The 22586-nt window shown below is 42.0% G+C and overlaps 1 protein-coding gene across 9 annotated transcripts in view; it reads left to right on the top strand.

Moving 5' to 3' along the window:
- CAB39L (calcium binding protein 39 like) overlaps positions 1–22586 on the top strand; it is a 157467-nt gene that overhangs the window by 123404 nt on the left and 11477 nt on the right. For 8 of the 9 annotated variants that reach the window (XM_070409072.1, XM_070409075.1, XM_070409077.1 and 5 more), the window contains 3 exons: positions 814–873; positions 3052–3117; positions 15437–15580. In XM_070409072.1, the coding sequence (XP_070265173.1) occupies positions 814–873; positions 3052–3117; positions 15437–15580 (270 nt within the window). The remainder of the gene's footprint in view (positions 1–813; positions 874–3051; positions 3118–15436; positions 15581–22586) is intronic. The other variant, XM_070409076.1, reaches the window with a different exon arrangement.

Genomic DNA, 22586 nt, shown 5'->3' with positions numbered 1-22586 from the left:
AATTCTTGTTAGGTTTTTAATTAAATTTTAAATGAAACCTAAATAGGGTATTTAGCCTCTAAGCTTATAAAAGGGATTAGGTGAAGCTTGTTTTCTTTCCACATTAAGGTGAATTAAGGATATGATTTAGGTGTGATTTGAAAATAGTCAAACGTTCCTTTATGCTTTTGTCCAGTTTTCTGAGAGTTATGTCTGTAATAAGATCAGGCTGCTTGTCTTCAACTTTGAAAGGGTGCATTGTGCTACTGTGTAACTCACAGCCCATTAACCCCAGAGCAGGGCGATATGAGATGGCCCTGCTAAATGTCATTCTTGTGCTTCCCAGCATCCTAGGCAACTCTATTTTAAAAGTGGTTAAGAAAAAAAAACTAAAGCTTAAAATCCTTTAAAATCTGTTAACTTATGAGATATGGTCTTAGTCCATTAAAAAAATGATTAGTTATTAATGATACTTTTAAAAGATCATCATAAACTTTATTTGAATATTATATCATATGCACAATGTAGAGTTGTGGCTTGAAGAAATATACTGTAAACTCATCTCTAAAATACCATTTGCTTTAGTAACTAAATTATTTCTATAACTTAACAATAATATAAATTTAAAACACACTTGTTTTTAACATGAAACAAGCTTGTGTTTCACATCTTAAACTAAGAATGGAAATAATTTTGTGATATAAACAAAAAGTTTCTTCTGAAACTTATATGCTTCAAATTAGTGGACTTATTAAATCTTAGAAGGAAAAGACAGATTTTTAAAAAACTTTTTAGCTATGATCATTTTGTTTCACTTGGTTCTTCTTTCTCTAGGATTTACTAACCAGACATAAAGTGTTGGTAGCAGACTTCTTAGAACAAAATTATGACACTGTAAGTAGAAGTTATTTTTAAGTCTTACCTTATTCCTCCTTCCCTCCCTCCCTCCCTCCCTCCCTCCCTCCCTCCCTCCCTCCCTCCCTTCCTTTCTCCCTCCCTCTCTCTCTCTTAAATTTATGAGCACTTATTCCTGTTTATGATCCACTATAGAAATCCACCATGTCAACCATACATCCAGTTGGTCTTTTACCCAGAAGCCAGGTCATCAGGAAACCTTGTGGAAAATTAGCAATGGCAGGAGATCAGGGCTTTCTCATTTTTCATATCTCTTCCTAGTGTTATACTCTGGAGCTCCAAGAAACAACTAGCCCCTGCTCACCTTGATCTTGACTTAAGAGCATCCATGTTGCCCTTAAGAGCCAGTAGGTAACTCTTCCATATGGAAGAACACCCGACCCTTACTAAGATAAGTCATTTGACCTGGTCAATAATTAGTTTTACTAGTAGAAATACCAAAATACTTATATTTTCTGACTCCCTTCTCTAATGGTGAATCCAGCTCATCCTTTTGTCATTTGGATTAATGTGACACTTCTAGCAAGCTTTCCCTAACACACCCTTACACATTCACACCCTTACACACACACACACACACCCTCCTGGCCTCCCTCCCCTGCCCCTCTGTTTACCATGTATTATTGTGCTGTGGCTGCATCTAACTAGCCGGTCCTTGAGCTCCCTGAGAGGCAGAACTTTATCTGTTGAACACAAGGGTTCAGAGTACAATAAAGACTTTAGAGTCTGCTTGTTTGGCTTCAAGACCCAGCTCTCCCTCTTACTAATTGCGTGACCCTGGGCAAGTTCCTGTAACTACTTCAAAATAAACATTTTAATGCCTACCTCATAGGGCTGTGGTAGGAATTTGACAAGATTTGAAGTTTTCAAAATAGTACCATGGTAAGCACTCAGTATTAAGTTTTATCATTATTACTTGTATCCCTAATACCTAGAATAAATAATAAGTCCTTCATACATAATAAGTCTAGTTACTGTGACTTTAATGTGAACTACATGCTTCTTTTATACTTTTCACTTTCTTAATTCTCTCAGTAATTATCGTCAGTGTGCTCAGCTTACTTTCATCTCACTCGAGCACACACACATCCCTCCCACTTGGCCCTCTGAGGACCAGGGCTGTTTTGTACCTTCTTCAGCCTCTGAACACTGTAGCTTTCAATTCTCTGCTGGTCTTGCTCCTTCCACCTTAGTAATCCCTGAGTGCATCTACACATGGATGGGAAGTTGACACTGAGCTTCCCCAGCTGCTGGCTCCCTGAGTTGATTGAAGGGCCTAAGTAATGATTGATGTTCAACCACAATAGGAAACAGGGGCTCCAAACACCCGTGTCCCCCAACCTCTGGGGAGAGTAGAGATGCTCCAGAGAGGCTAGTTGGGATTGGCATTGCAGTCTTGCAGCAAAAGTAGCCCTATTTCCTCTACATCAGTGGTTCTCAACCTTCCTAATGCCGCAACCCTTTAATATAGTTCCTCATGTTGTAGTGACCCCCAATTTCATTGTTACAAATTGAACATAATTAAAGCATAGTGATTAATCACAAAAACAATATGTAATTATATATGTGTTTTCCAATGGTCTTAGGCGACCCCTGTGAAAGGGTCGTTCGACCACCAAAGGGGTCACGACCCACAGGTTGAGAACCACTGCTCTACATGTTCATGCTATGAATTTGACAATTTGATTTTTAATGAGTTGCCAGGTGAAACCCTAAATTATTTAATCTTTCTCAAATTATTCATAGACTACCAGCAAGTCTACATAAACAGATTTCTTTAATATGGCATAGAATGCGTTGTCTTGCAACTCAATAGATGTTTTATTCAAAATGATTTATTGTGAGTATTCAATTACTACATTTTTCTACCCTATTTATAATTTGCAGGACTAAAATAAAATAGAGAAGTATGTCTCTTGTATCACCTGACTTTCCCACTCTCGATGTCTTTATGTGCAAAAGAGGATGGGGAAAGGGGAAACCTCCCAGTGGACAGTGGTGGTCAGTCTAGGGTTAAACACACAGAGATAGAAAGCACAGCAGCTGGGCTGCACTGGACTCAGGGATTGGGTATTTACTAACTTCTGAAGCAAGCAAGCAAACCTAACGCAGAGAAATAACTATTAGTTTTACACTGTAATATTTTTTTTTCATTAGATTTTTGAAGACTATGAGAAATTGCTTCAGTCTGAGAATTATGTGACTAAGAGACAATCTTTAAAGGTAATATCAAATTTAACTTAGAGTCTCCATAAATTGATGTCTTGGTATTGAATGATTGGTTTATTAGTAAGCAAGTAAATACAAAAAAGTTTAAATATCCTTTTTGTAACTTGAGAAATATTTTATGTTACAACTATACTTTATAGCAAAATAATGTAAGTGTCTTGCCTCAAATACTTTTTAGAAGTAACTATAAATAATAAGTATGTGCTACTATACAAAAAGTGTGTTGTGTGTGACCACAATTTGAGATTACTAGTATATCTCCAATTTGAGATTATATCTCCTATGAAATTCCTGTGGAAATGCCATTCTCCCTCATCAAACAGGGAGCCCAGCAGAGCAGGGCTACATCTGTCTTTGAGTGGCCTTCCCTCCCTCAGTGAAAAGTGCCTGGAAGCAGCCATTTATCCAGGAGGGACATTTCTTGCGTATTCTGCCCAGATACAGTAAACCCTTAATTTTACAGACCTTGATTTAATGAACTTCAGATTTAACGGATAAAATTTCTGGTCCATATGTCATGTGTGAAAATTAATACCCTGATAATTTTAAAATGCTTTTAACTAAGATTTGCTTATAATTAACAGGTTATTTTGTTATTCATTCACTGTTATTTTTAACATATTTTAGCAAATAGTCCATATGTTGGGGAAAACACTAGTAATTTTGTTGAAATAAATATTATATACCTACAATTATAGTCTACATATTTAAATCCAAGAGTCACCACCCATAAACAGTGTTCAGCAAATGATTAGCACGTGATCACACCACATGCATGGTCATTGGTTCTGTTGTCCAATGGCATGACTTTCTGCAGCAGTTTTAACTCCACCGATGTTCCCACCTGCGCTAAGCCACGCCCCACCATGTGCAGTTGTTTACTTGAGGTGACTGGTAAATGCATGCATTTACTAGATCTATTCAGTATACATTTAAAATTATAATAATACATATAGAAAACTTTTCTGTGAAATTAAACTCTTTATGCTTACTTAATTTTAGTTACACAAACATCCTATCTAATAATAGAGAAACATGGTAATTAACCCGTAACTTCGCTGCCCTTCCTATTGGCTAATCAGTGAGATATGCAAATTAACTGCCAACCAAGATGGCGGCCGGCAGCCAGGCAGCTGAAGCGAATAGGAGGCTTGCTTGCTCCAGTGATAGAGGAAGCCAAGGTTCCCCGCCTGCGGCTGCTGGGCTCTGAGCTTGCACTCTAAGCAACTATGTTGCAATTATAGAAGCTAAACAATCCCCAGAAACCTGCTTTCAGCCAGCTGGGCCTCAGAGCTGGAGTTGCAGCAATGTTTCAATTATAGAACCCAAGCAAACCCAGATACCTGCTTTCAGCAGCCGAGGTCTCAGAGCTGGAGCCGAGCCTCAGAGCTAAAGCCAGCTCTCAGCTCCAGTGACAGCCATAGAAGGTAAATAAATCCCAGAATAAAAAAAAAAAAAGAGAAAAAAATGCGAAGTTGGGAGCTTCAGTCACCCGCCAGCCTGAAAACAGCCCTCAGCCCCTCACCCAGACTGGCCAGGCACGCCAGTGGGGACCTCCACCCTGAAGGGGGTGTGACCAGCTGCAAACAGTCATCATCCCCTGATCCAGGCTAGACAGGCACCCAAGCGGGACCCCCATGCTGATCTGGGACACCCTTCAGGGCAACCCTGCTGACCCCACCCGTGCACCAGGCCTCTATCCTATATAGTAAAAGGGTAATATGCAAACTGACCCTAACAGCAGGACTGGGAATGACTGGTCACTATGACACACACTGACCACCAGGGGGCAGACGCTCAATGCAGGAGCTGCCCCCTGGTGGTCAGGGCGCTCTCACATGGGAGGAGCTCTGTTCAGCCACAAGCCAGGCTGGTGGCTGCCAGTACAGTGGTGGTGGGAGCCTCTCCCGCCTCCTCAGCAGCGCTAAGGATGTCCGACTGCAGTTTAGGCCTGCTCCCCGCTGGCAAGTGGACATCCCCCTAGGGCTGCCAGGCTGCCAGAGGGATGTCTGATTGCCATCTTAGGCCCAATCCCCCAGGGAGCAGGCCCAAGCCAGCAGGTGGTCATCCCCTGAGGGGTCCCAGACTGCGAGAGGGCACAGGCCGGGCTGAGGGACCCCCCTCTCCCCCCCCGAGTGCACAAATTTTTGTGCATCGGGCCTCTAGTCCTATATAATAAAAGAGAAACATGCAAATTAACCATCCCTCTGCTATGCTTAAGCCACGCCCACCAGCCAATGAGGAGTGAGTATGCAAATTAACCTGACAAAGATGGCGGGTAATTTGCATGCACAGAGTAGAGTGGGAGAGCCGGCAGCTTGGGCGGGGGATGTGGCTCCCTTGGTCGCTCCCTCGGTTGCTCCCTTGGGAGGGACATTGCTCCCTCGGTCACCAGATGGAGAGCAGAGCAGGAGAGCCAGAGGCTTGGGGGGACGTGGCTCCCTTGGTCAGGAAAACCCAGAGCGTGGAGAGCAACAGGAATTCTGGGAATAGTAGTTTTGGTGGCAGCCCCAGTTACAAGCAGAAGCTCAGAGCGCGGGGAGCACCAGGAATGCTGGGAATCGTAGTTCTGGTGGCAGACCGATCTCCTAGACCAGTGATGGCGAACCTATGACATGCGTGTCAGAGGTGACACACGAACTCATTTTTTTGGTTGATTTTGCTTTAAATGGCATTTAAATATATAAAATAAATATCAAAAATATAAGTCTTTGTTTTACTATGGTTGCAAATATCAAAAAATTTCTTTATGTGACATGGCACCAGAGTTAAGTTAGGGTTTTTCAAAATGCTGACACGCCGAGCTCAAAAGGTTTGCCATCCCTGTCCTAGACACTAGAGCAAAGTGAGCCTGGAGCAAGTTACTGTTGCGGTGGAGGATGGAGGGAAAGCAAAGGTGAGAGACATAAGTAAAATCAGAGTGTCTAGGAAAAATTAAAAGGAAGATATCCTAAAACTTCCAGGAAATCTCCACCAATGAAGCAAAGAAAAAAAATGCCTCTATTATTCTGTGAGCAACAAAACAAACTGGGTTGGGGGTCTCAGACAATTCACTCATATGATTACAAAGACAGACAGAAACTCCCGGATTGGAGAGGGCTCCCCTGAGGGCTCCCAGATTGAGAGGGTGCAGGTCAGGCTGAGGGACCTGCCCCACCCCCCCCAGTGCACGAATCTTCATGCACCGGGCCCCTAGTGTCTTTATAAGTAAAAACAGGTTAACTAATTTGTCAAATTTTTAACATGTGCATTTGGAAAACCTACTTTATTATATAATAGACTTTCAGCTTTAATGAACATCCACACACCTGATTTAGTCTGTTATGTCGAGGTTTTACTGTATTCAAAAGAATGTTTTTGACAGATAATACTTGGTTGTTTTTTGTCAAGCGATTTGTATGATGTTTGAGCTTACTAAATATCATTCATTTTATTTTTATATGTTTGGGATGACATTCATAGAACAATGCATTTGTTTCTAAATATTGTATAGTTTTAAGCTTAAGCCATAAATTAAATGTTTTGTACCATATTTTTGTAAATTCACTTTAACCGTGATTTTGCATTGGCCATGACCTGCTTTCCCCTGTATTTGTGCCCTCACTGTTCCAGCTTCCACCAAGGAGGAGAGGTCAGTGTACTGTTTTCTGCCAGTCACTCAGCACTCTTTATTGAGTTTCCCTTTGAGTGGAAACCCATACAAGGTGATCCCTGTAGGAAAGATACCATGCTGCGTTCCTTGCTGGAGCTTGCTGTGATGAGACTGAGCTCTAGGCAAAGGCAGTGACATCAATGCTGGGCTCTCCCATGTCCAGTCATTAACACAGTTGAAGATAAAGATGCATCCTATTGCCACAGCCATGTACCTGAAGAACAGAATTGCTTATTTGTGAAGGGCTCTACAAGGACAATCAAAGCACAGCTGTCCATGTTTACAAGAGGTAGTCTCCCTGGGAGGGAAGTGGAAATTGAAACATTAAACAGAGGTGACAGTGGTCTGAAGGGCCAGAATACAGGAAATTGCTTATAAATTTTCAAATCTTTCCTCTTTTCAGTGGGAATCTGTCAGATATTGGACCAAAGTAAAGACATTGTTACAAACTAAGGTGACAACTAAATTTAGGGGTCAAAAAAAGCTGAAGGTCATAGACTTTAGAATTATCCCTGTTCCATTTCAGCAGTGACAAGAACTTGTGACAGAAATTTTTCTCTAGCTAGGTAGGGTCTTAGGCAAAGTTATAAAACTGGCAGTTTTTTATTCAAACATCCCCCTTCTGGTTTTCCTTTCCTACTATCCTATCATCTTCTTCTACCCTGTACCTATTGTCTCATTCTCTTCTCAAGATATCTTCAGCCCCACCTTATCCTGTTCCCTTGTTAATATTTGAAAAGTGGTTAGAGCAGAGCCTAGCTCATAGATATGTTTGTTCAATAAAATAAAAAGAAATTTTATAAGTAAACTAGAGGCCTGATGCACGAAATTCATGCACGGGGAGGGGGGTGTCCCTCAGGCCAGCCTGCACCCTCTCGAAATCCAGGACCCCTTGCCGCTAACCGCCTGCCTGCTCACTCCTTACCGCTTGGCTCACCGCTCCTTAGCGCTACCTCGGAGGTGGGAGAGGCTCCCACCACTGCTGCTGCGTTTGCCAGCTGTGAGCACGACTTTTAGCTGAGCGGCTTTCCCACTGTAGGAGCACACTGACCACCCGGGGGCAGTTCCTGCATTGACCGTCTGCCCCCTGGTTGTCAGTGCACGTTATAGCGACCAGTCGTTCTGGTTGTTCCACTGTAATGGTTGTTGGGCTTTTATATATATAGATATTCATCATTATCCCTAGAGTTTAATCTCTGGAAGGTGGTGATCAGTTCTAAATAAGTAATTGGGACTAGGGTGTGAATTAGACTTATTCCTACCAGGATGCATTTGCATTTAAAAATAGAAGCCTGTTAATACAGTGGATGTGTGATTGGTATGTTATGTCATACAAATTTGGTGTGTAGCAAAGGGAAGGAAGGTTCATTGCTCACTGCTGTTTGCTGTCACCCAGCTCTCCACTTCCCAGCCTCCCTCTTCACATGGTTCTCTAGTTAGAGACCTCTGCAATGTTCCCAGTGACACCAGCAAGAAGCAGCAGAGTTTGTACCTGGTATTAAAACACCCCCTTTTTCAAACTGATTATGTTTCCTATTCATTTACAGATACCTCAGCTGACTCATAAGACTTCTTTCTTACTATTTATTAATCCACGCAGACATACTACATCGGTTGCTATTCCTGCCTAAAATTCTTTACAGTTGAGTGTCTTGAAAATATTTGATTAAGAATATGATAAAACCAAGCACTGGTTGAACAGGGGAAAGAGAGAGAGAGAGAGAGCGAGAGAGAGAGAGAGAGAGAAACGAAACTAGTAAAAGGCAGATAAAGCATATCTGAGAATGCAGAAATTGTTTAAAAGGTTACCGAAGAGTTGGCTTTTTTGAATGCCACATTATAGGCAGAGACTTGCTAAAATGGTTTTGTATCACTCTATTCAAGGAAAGAGCTCACTAAATATTGTTTATTGTTTTCTTCAACAGAAAAACATTGTTTTGAAGAGCTTTGCTAGCGTGCTGTTGGTTTTTCCTTTTGGAAATTAGATGTGTGGGTAGCAGCAGTGTGTTCTATTTTAACATAACCTTGTTTATATCTCTGGATTATGTAATATTTTATATATAGATGTTTTATAATTATAGGAAATAAGAGGTTAAATTATTACAATAGTCTACTTACAGTATTCTTCCAGTAATGAATTGTATTAAAGCTAGTTGTTTTGTGGAAGGGCAATGTATGAAAGCAGCTCCCCAGTGCTGGAAGGAACCGACATGCCAAAACATGAGGCCAAGTCCAGTTTGTCCATTATAAAAGCGAGCTTAAAGAAAGCAGCATTCTGCAGTAGCAACACAACGATTCTGAGCCCTCCACCCCCACCCCTCACCCCGCCAGACCCTGTAAGTTATGAGAGCAGTGAGAATGCCTGGATGAGCAAAGAGATCAGGTGCCAGAGGCTTCGGTGCAGCGTGAGGTAAGAGAAACAGGGAGAGTGTCTCGCCCTAGAGAGGGAATTGATATGAATTGTGATCAGCCCAGAGCTCTGGTTCCTGTTCCAGAGCCTCCCAGGGAAGGGGAGGGATTAGGGTCCATCATCACCCAGATGTCAGGACAGCGGTTAGCTTTAAGATGGGGTCACTTATGTTCCTCACACTAGGCTATTTTCTGATTCCAAAGTAGTGCTACCTGCTGCCTTTTGTTAATCATATTCTAAATTTTCCTGAACTATTTTGGGGAACTTAGTTTCCTGTCAATAAAAAGTAATTAACAGAGAAATTCCTTTCACTCATGTGACAGAGTTTAGAAATTTATTTCTTGTCTTCTTCAGGGCCTGACATTTAATTACTAGCTAGAAAGATTATAATTCAAAAGAACCTTCGTGGAATTTGGGAGGGGTTTGGACTCTGGTCAATTTAATTAAAACCCTAAGTTAAAAAACACACTCATTATATCTACTTGATGTGCATGGTTTTACTATATAGTATGAAGCCTGTAAAATAAAATTTAAGGAAGTAAAAATACAACTTTTTCCATGAAGTGCAATATTTTGTCATTGTCAATATTAATTAAAATAGATTAACACCTACTGGCCAAAAGATTTAGTGTTGTTCGCCAAGTGATTTAACACAATTGTTTCAGAAAAGTAGTCAAATTATATTAGCAAAGGATGGACATCCCCATGTAATAAAAACTGAAGTGACTTAATCTGAATAACTCATAAACGTCAGCAAATGTTTATTGAATGTGTGTGTGCGCATTTTAAGGGTTAGTTTTTTTTTAATGAAATTGTTGCTAAAAGACCTTTTCATATGTATATGTGTGTGTGATGTATATGTATTTTAACGTGGTATAGATTATATTTGATTATATATTTTATAGAAATACATTTTTAGATATATATCTATAGACAAGATATATCAATATAGATATAGATAGGCCTGTAAAAAGCAGTGTGTGTGTGTATATACACATATATATACATGTTTTATAAAGATATATATATACACACACACACACACACACACACATATATAACTTAGAAGCCTCTTGTCAGCTCTACAACCCGGAAGTGGTTGGGTTTCTTTGTTTTGTTTTTTGAACATCTGGGAGCCATCTCACTGTCACCAGGGGAGTTTAACCTTGGTGCTTCTCTCTAACCTATAAACATTTCTTGTTAGAGAGGTAAGAAAGGTTTTTTTATGCTTATTATTTGTTGGATAAAGGCAATTAGCTAAAACAAAGAACTACCTCAATGGTCAGGTGAATTTAGAGTGAACTATGAAAAGGTGCACAGCAAGTAACGCTGGCAAGTCCTCTTTCAGGGGGCAGGTTACCTTTTATGTTGAGGATATATGTATATAACGATTGTAGCTCCTTGGCCGTGTAAATAAGTGCGGTTTTATCTGTCTTTTTCATAGATTACCTACAGTGTTGTGCTTTGACTATGCTTATCTCTCTCTATATAAAAGGCTAATATGCAAAATGTCCCCTCAGGAGTTCGACCGGGAGATCGGAAGTTTGATCACTCGCTATGACTTGCACTGACCACCAGAGGGTGGCACAGACCAAAGGAAGGCCCCGGCCATCAGCTGGCAGCCAGGGAAGGAAGGCGCTGGCTGGCAGCTGGCAGCTGTAAGGAAGGGCCTGGCCAGCAGCCGGAAGGCCCTAATCGGCCCTGATCGCCAACCAGGCCTAGGGACCCTACCTGTGCACGAATTTCATGCACCAGGCCTTGTTCAGTAATAAAACTGCTTTCCTTCTACATTTTGTTGGGAAGATTCTGTGGTAATAGCACCTTATTTCCCCAACACTATCCACATTCATCACACAAGCTGTGAAGGGTACAAACACAAACAAGATTTGATGCATGCCCTGTGGAACTTATATTCTAAAGAGACTCACAAGTAACTCTGTACTGCAAGGCAGTGTGAGTACAGCTGGGGAAAAACAAAGAGCATAAAGGCAGTTGAGGAGATTCAGCCTGGGAGAAAGTCAAACTCACAGAAACATAGGGTAGAATGGTGGTTACCATGGGCTGGGGCTAGGGAAAATGGGGAGAAATTGATCAACAGGTATAAAATTTTAGCTATAGATAAGGTTTGGGAATGTAATGTACACTATGGTGACTATAGTTAACAGTACTGAATTGTATACTTGAAAGTTGTTGAGAGTAGATATTAAGCATTCTCACCACACACACATACATACACACACACACACACACACAGATAACTGAGGTGGTGGATGTGTTTACGTGATTGTGGTAAATATTTCACAATGTATATGTATATGAAATCATTATAATGTATACTTTAAGTGAGTACAGTTTTGTCAATTATATATAAACTAGAGGCCTGGTGCACAAAAATTTGTGCACTGGGGGGGGGGGGGGGAGGAGGGGTTCCTCAGCCCGGCCTGTGCCCGCTCGCAGTCTGGGACCCCTCAGGAGATAACGACCTGCTGGCTTAGGCCTGCTCCTGGGTGGCAGAGGGCAGGCCCAATCCCTAGGTGCAGCCCCTGGTCGGGCTCAGAGCAGGGCTGATTGGGGAGTTGGGGCGCCGCCCCCTGTCATGCACAGAGCAGGGCGGATCGGGAAGTTGCGATGCCACCCTCAGTCACGCTCAGGGTGGGGCCGACTGGGGGGTTGGGGCACCGCCCCCTGTCACACTCAAGGCAGGGTCGATGGGGAGGTGGTGGCGCCACCCCGTCATGCACAGAGCAGGGCCAATCAGGGGGTTGGGGCGCTGCCCCCTGTCACGCACAGAGCAGGGCCAATCAGGGGGTTGGGGCGCCGCCCTCTATCACCCACAGAGCAGGGCCGATCAGGGGGTTGCAGCGCTGCCACTGTCACACTCAGGGCAGGGCCGATGGGGAGGTTATGGCTCTACCCTGTCACACACACAGCAGGGCCAATCAGGGGGTTGGGGCACCGCCCCCTGTCACACACAGAGCAGGGCGGATCAGGGGGTTGGGGCGCTGCACCCTGTCACACTCAGGGCAGGGCCAATGGGGAGGTTATGGCTCTACCCTGTCACACACACAGCAGGGCCAATCAGGGGGTTGGGACACCGCACCCTGTCACACACAGAGCTGCAGGGAGATCAGGGGATTGGGGCGCCTTCCCCTGTCACTAACAGAGCAGGGCGGATAGGGAGGTTGTGGCCCCGCACCCTGTCACACACAGAGCCGCAGGGCGATCAGGGGGTTTGGGCGCTGCCCTCTGTCACACTGATCTGTTGCCAAGAGGCCTCTCGGCTCCGCTGATCCCGGTGCTGGGAGGTATATTACCCTTTTACTATATAGGATAGAGGCCTGGGGGCTGGCTGGTTTGCCCTGAAGGGTGTCCTGGATCAGGGTGGGGGTCCCCACTGGGGTGCCTTGCCAGTCTGGGTGAGGAGCTGAGGGCTGCTTTCAGGCTGGCAATTGACTGAAGCTCCCAACCACTCCTTTTTTTCTTTTACTTTTTTTTTTTTTAATTCTGGGCCAGCTTTAGCTCTGGCTCTAGCTCTGAGGCTTCCGCTGCATTAATTGAAACAACGTATAACTCTAGCTCTGAGATCCCGGCTGGCTGAAAGCTTTTTTCTGGGGTTTTGTTTAGCTTCTATATTTGCAACATAGTTTCTTAGAGTTGTAGCTCAGAGGCTGGCAAGTCAGGCCGGGAATGTAGCAGTCTGCAGTCCCTGGAGCAAGCAAGCCTCATGTTCGCTTCCAGCTGCCTGGCTGCCGGCCGCCATCTTGGCTGACAGTTAATTTGCATAAGGATATGCTGATTAGCCAATGGGAAGGGTAGCGGTCGTACGCTAATTACCATGTTTCTCTTTTATTAGTGTAGATAAAGCTGGGGTGGGGGGGATAAAGCAAGGGGAATAAGGCCTCAGACTCAGGAATAAGGAAGACTAAGTGAGGGAGCGGAGGAGAGGAAGCAGCAGGAATGACTTCAGATCACAAAGGGCTTTGAGTGCCGTCCATAGGAATCTAGACATTTGTTTGTTTATCCATCCACTTTATAAGTGGAATTAGTAACATGAATAGGTCTGATCTTCCGGAAGATTTGTTTGACATAATGTACAGAATGGATTGGATTGACTGAAGACTGCAGAGGAGACCATTTGCTGCTGTTGTAGTCATCCAGATGAAAGGCAGTAAGGGTTTGGATGAGGGTACTGGCAGTAAAAATTGAATGAAAGATCTTTGAGACCCTTAGAAACAGAAAATTGGAAGATCTTGGATGTAGATTTTATGTGAGGAGCAAGGGAAAGAAAGGAGCTGGGGAATATTTCAACACTCTGCCCTAAGGCACCGGAAGATATGATGTCATTAACAAAGAGAAAAGAGGAAAGAGACATTGAGTGTGATAGGCCAGGCAGCTGGGGCTGCCTGGTGGACAGTTAGAATGTGGGCATGTAGTTTAGGAAAGAAACTGAAACTAGAAATGTAGATTTGAGAGACACCTTCCCAGATGTTATAGTTGAAGCCATGGACTTAGATGAGACTGTTGGGAAATAAAAGCTAAGTGATTCAAGTATATAGCTTGGAATGAATGAATGAATGAATGAGAAAAAACAAGTATACAACTTGGAAAATTCCTGCATATGTGGTGCCGAAGGAAGGCGAGTCAGTAATAGAGGCAGCAAAGGAATACGCTGCAAGGGGTAAGAAACCAGAAGAATGAAATGGCCTTGAAACCAGAAGCAAAGAAACTTTCCGGAAGAGTGTTCAGTTTGCTTTAGATGCTGCAGAGAGAGACTAAGGAAGATGAAGATCAACGATTTACATTCTTGCCATTCCATATGTATATGACTAACTGGTAACCAGCTAACACGCAACTATGGTCATCATTTTCTGTTTAACAAACGTTACTTTTGTGTACTAAAATTACTTAAAGGTGTGTACTTCTCATTTGTTAAATAGACAAAAGATGCATCACAGGCAAAGTGGTTGTTCCCTGGCTGCCAAATACACAATGTACGCATACACCCCTACATACACACCCCTACCTATACACCTGGGGTTATGTTGCTAGACTGTATTGTAAGACAGACAGTTTCATGTGCTTTCTCCTTCCATCCAGAACTTAAACATCTATGCAATGTATTACTATCCTGGGACATCCAGAAAAATTCCAGTAAATAGGAGATTTGGAAAATAAATATATCACATATAAAATTATGTTAAGGGTACACTTCAACTGCCTGGTTGCCAAAGCTTTAGGATTGCTACCACTACAGTGAGAATACAAGTTTATGAGATGGAGCAGCAGCACATTAAGCTGTGCTGTTAGAGTCTCTTCAACTGTTCCCATTTTGGGTATTTTTATTTTATTTTGAAGTGTCTTAGTCTGTTCTGGCTGCTATAACAAAATACTGTAGACTGAGCAGCTTAAATAAGAAATATTTATTTCTTGTAGTTCTGGAGGCTGGGAAGTCCAAGATTAAGATGCCAGCAGTGAGAGAGCTCTCTGGGGTCCCTTTCATAAGAGCACCAGTCCCATTCATGATATTTTTACCCTCATGTCCTAACCTCTTAAAGACCCCTCCTCCTAATACCATCACGTTGGAGGTTAGAATTTCAACATGTAGATTTTGGAGGGGACACAAGCATTCAGTTCATAACATGGAGTAATGCTGCATTTGGGGAACTATTAATTTGTCACCAGAAAATGTTTTGCTTTACTTTTTTATAAAAACGTGCTGCACATGTTAAACTTCATTTGGAGTCAGAATCAGTGATTTTTTACTGGTTATATATCAGGGTTTGTAATAAAAATTTGGGGGAACATATAAATCACTTTATATAACCTATTTTTTCCCCAGTAAGCTACTAGAGTACATTAATTTAGGTAATGGGGGTATAATTGTATTCAATTTTGTTATTCTTATCCTACCTCAAGATAACTTAAGCAATGAAAATAATAAATTAGTTTCTCGCTAGCTCTTGATTAGATCTACAGAGTGAGCTTTTTAAAGCTGCAGCAATGATTGGCTTAAAAATAGATTCAGAAATGCATTAAGTATGGACTTTAACAAAACTGTAAAAAGCTTAAAATAACTTAACTACTGCTTTCATGCCTGTGCTTTAAGATGTGCTTAAGGACTCTCAATTTTTTTATGTCAACATTCTAAACTCACATTTATATTTTGTTTTTCAGTGGGAAGCAGTGAGGTGTATTTTGAATAAGATGGCTCTCAAATTATAGCATTGATATTTTGTTTTATTTGTTTATAGCTTCTGGGTGAACTGATCCTGGATAGACACAACTTTGCCATTATGACAAAGTACATCAGCAAGCCAGAGAACCTCAAACTGATGATGAACCTCCTTCGAGATAAAAGTCCCAATATTCAATTTGAAGCCTTTCATGTCTTTAAGGTAAAGTGTAAGCTACAGAAATAAAGTGGGCATTTGTTTTCCAGTTTCAAGTGGCAAACTCCCTACTTTTTATTCTCTTTTATACTTGAGAAAAAATTAAATAGGCAGTCTTTTGTTTTGCATGACTTAGGTGAAATTTTAGAGTTATATTAATGAATGCCCATTTCTTTCTAAAAGGCTTCTAACTAATCCATATCTCTAAATATTTTCTTTTTTTTATTAAGAAAATAGGTAGATACTGTTTCCTAAAAGTTACTAAAATAATCAGTGACTGAGCTAGAACGCAAATCCTGAGTGTGAGAATTTGAATGCTTTGCTTTCTGCCTTAAGTATTTCTCTGAACCTTAAATTAAGCAATGAAGAAATACTTGGGTACTAATCACTTTTTTTACTTATTCATAAATATTTTTGTAAATGCATTTTCCTATGAAAGAAAACTACCCCCTGTAATACCTGCTATCTCTTCCTAATACTTTTTTCATTAGTATCCTATATAATAAAACCCTAATATGCAAATCGACCAAATGGCAAAATGACCGGCGGAACAACTGGTCGCTATGACACGCACTGACCACCAGGGGGCAACTGGCAGCGGTGATTGGGGGCCGGAGCCAGCCAGTGGGCAGTGCCAGGCCGCCGGCCAAGGCAGGTGCTAGCAGGGGCGCCCTGATTGCCCTGCCCACCAGTCGCCCCACAGACCAGCGCTGATCCCTGGCCAGGCCTAGGGACCCTGCCCAAATATTGGGAACAGTCTCTTAGATTTAAAAATTAAAATCTGGCAAGCCTACTCTAACACTGAAAAAACAGGATGATGCAGTGATAATATACATGGACTCTGGCTTGCATATTTTGTGGTCACTACTGATTCTGACACTTATAACTGTGTGACAAAGCCAATTATTTAACTTCTCTCTGCTTCAGTTTTTCCACCCATAAGATGGGGAAATGGTACTACTGACTCAGAAGGATCATGTTATGTACTACTTTTTATAATCAGGGCAAAAAATGTAGCTGCCTATACAACAGCAAGATGCCTTTCACCTGTATGAAAGTATGGTCACTGGTGCATACAGCATCCTGGATTGTGAGAGAGATGTCCGACTGCTGGTTTAGGCCTGTGGGGATTGGGTCTAAACCGGCAGTCGGACATCCCCCAAGGGTACAGGCTGGCCTGAGGGCCCCCCCCCCCCGCAAGTGCACGAATTTTGTGCACTGGGCCTCTAATAAGTAATAAAATGGCCTCCTAGAAACTTTAGACAATAGATTTTTATAGATTATGGTTGATGAGAAAAATCTAATCTGTAATCCCATACTCCTAACTATTGTAAAGATTTTAGTAAATTTTATTTTCCTGTGCACATATTTGAAGGGTTTTTTTTCTACAGCTGTATTCACATTGTATACAAGATTCATATCCTGATTTTATCACTGAATGCCATAACATCAGTAAACATTAATTCATTACCATTATATGTCATTTTTAGAGCTAGTAGTTTTATTGGTATCATAGTTTATCATTGAGTGTATTTATTTTAGTTTACTTAAATATTCCTACAGGTTAGGTGGGCTTTTTTTAGTCTTTATAATGTATGTTCATTAATTGAATTTATCAGTCTATACATGGACACATGGCAGTTTATAAGATACTAGAGGCCCGGTGCACAAAATTTGTACATGGGTAGGGTCCCTAGGCCTGGCCAGCGATCAGGGCTGATCTATGGGGTGACCGGTGGGGCAATCGGGGGGTGCCCCCTGCTGGCATCCACCTTGGCTGGCCTGGCGCCACCCACTTGCTGGCCCTGCCCCCCACTGCCACTGCTGGACGGGGCCTGCAGGCTGGGGGCAGCTCCTGCATTGAGCATCTGCCCCCTGATGGTCAGTGAGTATCGCAGCAACCGGTTGTTCCACCAGTCATTCCACCATTCAGTCGATTTGCATATTAGCCTTTTATTATATAGGATTTAATTGTTGCTCTGAGAGGTAAAAAAAAGTTTTAATCCATCTTTCAGCCACCAGATCTTCATTGTCCAAAAAGTCACTAGAGCAATTTAAACCCAAAATTAATTTATAAATTCCATTCAATTACATTCAGAATTCCAACAGGAATTTTCCTGGAACTTAACAAGCTAATTCAAATTATTTTGTTATTTTTTTGTGTTTTGGGGGGGCGGGTTTGTTACTTTTTTTTGTGTGTGTGTTTTTGTTACTGTTGTTTGCTTTTTAAAAATTTATCTTTATTGTTGAAAGCCCCCCACCCCCCCGCCATTGACCCCTTTCACAAGTAATGGCTTAGGATTATCGATGGTAATTTTGAAGAACAGATAGCGGAATCCTCCCTACCAGATTTTAAACTTATTATGCCCAGTCAAAATGGCAGAGTAGGAAAATGCTATGCTTGCCTCCTCCTGTGACCACATCAAAATTACAACTAAACTACAGAACAACCTTCATTGAGAACCACCTGAAATGTAGTGGAACAGAAATCCCATAGCTCAGGGTATAAAAAAGAAGCCACATTGAGCCCGACCAGTGTGGCTCAGTGGTTGAACATGAACCCATGAACTAGGACAGTGGTTGGCAAACTGCAGCTCACGAGCCACATGCGGCTCTTTGGCCCCTTGAGTGTGGCTCTTCCACAAAATACCGATTTCTGCCATGGGCCATGAAGTTTCAATCGCACTGTATGTGCGCTCCCACACGTGGTATTTTGTGGAAGAGCCACACTCAAGGGGCCAAAGAGCCGCATGTGACTCGTGAGCTGCAGTTTGCCGACCACGGAACTAGGAGGTTCAATTCCCGGTCAGGGCACATGCCTGGGTTTCGGGCTCAATCCCTAGTGGAGTGTGTGCAGGAGGCAGCTGATCAATGATTTTTCTTTCATCATTGATCTTTCTATATCTCTCTCCTTCTCCTTCTCTGAAATCAATAAAAATATATTAAAAAAAGAAGCCACATTGAGACAAGTAGGAGGGGCCTTCGCACAGAATGGGCTGGTCCCAAACCCATATGTGGCAGTTTTCTCAGCTTCAGAGGTCCCTGCTGAGGAAGAGAGGTCCCAGGCCCACATCATGCTTCCTAGCCCAGGGTTCCAGTGCAGGGAAGAGAGGTCCCCATAAATTCTGGCTGTGAAAACCAACACGGATTGAGGCTGAGAGGATTCAATCTGGAGGGCTGCTGGAGTCCTAGGCATTCCTTTTAAAGGGCCTGCGCATGGACTTACTCGCTGATGAACTCAACTGCTCTGAGCTCCAGTGCTGGGATTGTGGCTGAAAAAGCACCAGGACATACTAGAGGAACTTAATTATCTGGCTCGGGGTGAGGACTGGAGAGGCGGCTTTCTTTCAGACAGATGTGCTGGCAGAGGCCATTGGTCCTTTGTTGAGCCCTCTCCCACTTAGCCTGCAGGCTCTGGCTGGCACCAAGTCTGAGTCTCCATCAACCCGGCTAAAACATTTTGCCCAGCCCTGGTGATTCCCCCACCCACCCAACTTGCTGGCCTACCTAGGCCACTTCCAGTGGCTTTTCCATACAAACAGCCTGTTATGGCTCATGCTTCATACTTTACTAAATTCTCTCAAAGGTTCACAAACTTCAAGTAAGCAGTATCTGGCCTCATTGTGCCCATACTTCTTACTAAGCAGCCCAAAGCCTGGCACAAGCACCAACCATCTGCAGATCATATTAAGTGGCCCTGGGCAGGGCACAGGCAGTGCACCTGACCCCCTCTTAAGAGATCCCAGAACAAGCACACCCAGGGGCCAGCTTCAGACCACAACAGAGCACCACCCAACCATCTCCACAAATAACACACCTTAAGGGTGAATTCAGAAGGCATCAGAGCCTTGCTGAAGGGAATCCTACTTTTCCCTAGGGTGAGGCCATGCACAACAGTTCCTCCACTATAGTCATAGTCAGTCCTGAAAGTCAGTCCCTCTCATTGGCCTGCCAATAGCAATAAAGGCTCAACTACAGCAGGAGGGCACACACAAACACAACCCACACAGGGAAACACTGTGGTACCTGGCTCAGATGACCAGGGAGGTTGCAACACTGGCATTACAGGACACCTACTACATAAGGCCACTTTACCAAAACTAGGAGACAGCTTTACCTAACACAGGAAAAAACACAGGGAGGGAACCATAATGAGAGACAAATATGTCCCAAATGAAAGAACAGAACAAAACTCCAGAAAAAGAACTAAATAAAATGGAGACAAGCAATCTACCAGATGCAGAGTTCAAAACATTGGTTATAAGGATGATCAATGAACTGAGGGGAACAGTAGAGGAAATCAGTGAGAACTTTAACAAAGACATAGACAACATGAAAATAGAGATAGGAAACATAAAAATAAACCACTCAGAAATGAAGAATAGATTAGAAGGAATCAACAATAGATTAGATGAATGTATTGAACCAATAATTTGAAAGACAAGGTAGCAGAAAACACACAATCAGGACAGCAAAAAGAAAAAATAATCCAAAGACATGAGGATAGTTTAAGGAATCTCTGGGATATCATCAAGTATACCAACCTTTGCATCACAGGGGTACCAGAAAAAGAAGAGAGAAAGGGATTGAGAACCTATCGGAAGAAATAGTGACAGAAGATTTCCCCTAACCTGGCAAAGTAAATAGACACATGTCCAGGAAGCACAGAGTCCCAAACAAGATGAACTCAAAGGGACCTACACCAAGATACACCATAATTAAAATGACAAAGGTTAAGCATAAAGAAAGAATCTTAAAAGCAGGAAGAAAAAAACAGTGGCATATAAGGGAGCTCCCATAAGACTATCAGCTGATTTCTCAACAAAAACTTTGCAAGACCAAAAGGGATTGACCAGAAATATTCAAAGTGATGAAAAGCAAAGACGTATAACCAAGATTACTCTAGCCAGCAAAGCTATCATTTAGTATTCAAGGACAGATAAAGAGCTTCCTAGACACAAAAGCTAAAGGAGGTTGTCACCACCAAATCAATATTGCAAGAAATGTTAAAGGGACTTTTTTAAGAAAAAGAAGAAGAAGAAAAAGATAAATATGAATAATTTTAACATTTGTCTCCAATCAAAGGACATATGATGTCTGAATGGATAAGAAAATAAGACCCATCTGTATGCTGCCTACAAGAGGCCCACTTCAAATCAAAAGACATGCAGGAATGAAAGTAAAGGAATGGGAAAAAATATTTTATGAAAATGGAAACAAAACAAAAAAAAGTGGGGTAGCAGCACTTATATCAGACAAAATAGTCTTTAAAACCCTGACCAAATAGCTCAGTTGGTTAGAGCATGATCCTGATACACCAAGGTTGCAGGTTCGATCCCCATTCAGGGCACATATGAGTATCAACCAATGAATGTATAAATAAGTGGAACAACAAATTTTTTCTCTCTCTCTCTTCTTTTTCTCTCTCTCTCTCTCTCTCCCCTTTCTCCCTCCCTCCCCTCCCTTCCCTCCCTGTATCAAAAACTCAATTAATAAAGAAAATTTTTTAAACAAGGCTATAAGAGACAAAGAAGGACCCAGCAATTTCACTTCTTGATATTTTTTCTGAAGAAACCACAAACAGTAATTCAAAAATTCATATGCATCCCTATGTTCATTGCAGCATTATTTACAGTAGCCAAGATATGGGAGCAACCTAAGTATCAAAAGATGAATGGATAAAGAAGTGGTACATATATTCAATGGAATATTACTCAGCCATAAAAAAAAAAAGAATCTTGCCATCTGCAACAACATAGATGGACCTACAGGGAAATAAGCCAGACAGAGAAAGACAAATGTCATATGATTTCACTTATTTGTGGAATCTAAAAAACAAAATAAATGAACAAACAAAACAGAAACAAACTAATAGGTACAGAAAACATTTTGATGGTTGCCAAATTGGAGGGGGTTGGCTGGATGAGCGAAAAAGAGGAAGGGAATAAGGTGTGAAATTGTCAGTTATAAAAACAGTCACAGGGATGTAAAGTACAGGATTAAGAATAGAGTCAATATTGTAATAACTATATAGTGTCAGATGGGTACTAGACTTATTGGGGTGATCACTTTATAAGTTATATAAATGTGTAGTCACTATGTTGTGTAGCTGAAACTAATATAATATTCTATGTTAACTGTAATTGAAAAATTAAAAGTTATTTTAAAAATAAAAGCTGAAATGCCAACAATAACAACAAAAAAAGTATTATGAATTTGTAATAAATGAAGACAATATTGTATTGGCACAGAGATAGACAAATAGGACAACAAAACAGAGTACAGGGCCCAGAAATAAACCTTAGTAAATATGAAACTTGATATTTGATAGTGGAAAGATAAGAAAATCAGTGAAGAAAGGGTTCACTATTCAGTAAGTGGTCTAAGGTAAAGGATTATCCATATAGAAAGTTCTATGCTCCATTATACTCAGAAATAAATTCTAGGTAAAGACCTACTACACTTGAAAAGCAAAATTTTTAAACTTTTAGATGAGAAAATAGGAGACTGTCTTTATGATTTTAGAGTGGGAAGAATTCCTTTAAAAAGAAATAAAAATCATAAAACATAATAGAAAATATTAATAAATTTGATCACATTAAAATTTAAAACTGCTGAAAAACACATAAGCAGAGTGAAAAGACAGAATAGAATGTGATACATATCCTATATAATGAAAGCCTAATATGCAAATTGTCCTCTCGGGCGGTTGTTCGACCGGGAGTTTTAGTGCTCGCTATGATGTGCGCTGACCACCGGGGGTGGCGCGGAACATGGTGGGCATCTGCGATGGGAGCGGGCAACAATGGAGGCGCTGCCGGCCCCAATGGGCCCCGATGAGAGCGGGACCACAGCAGGATGGTGGAACAGGTGAGCGGGTGGCGCCAGGTCTAAGCAGGTGTAAGCAGGGGCCCAATTGCCCCACCAATTGCCCCGCCGGCGCTGAGGGAGCCGGGCAGGGGGACCGGCCCAAACTGATAGCCCTGCAAATGGCGACCAGCGGCAGGGGGTG

This window comes from Myotis yumanensis, unplaced genomic scaffold (genome assembly GCF_028538775.1).
Source record: "Myotis yumanensis isolate MYYU_CA2020_CCGP unplaced genomic scaffold, mMyoYum1.0.hap1 SCAF_3, whole genome shotgun sequence".
NCBI lineage: Eukaryota > Metazoa > Chordata > Mammalia > Chiroptera > Vespertilionidae > Myotis > Myotis yumanensis.
This window is presented reverse-complemented; position numbering and strand designations above follow the sequence as displayed.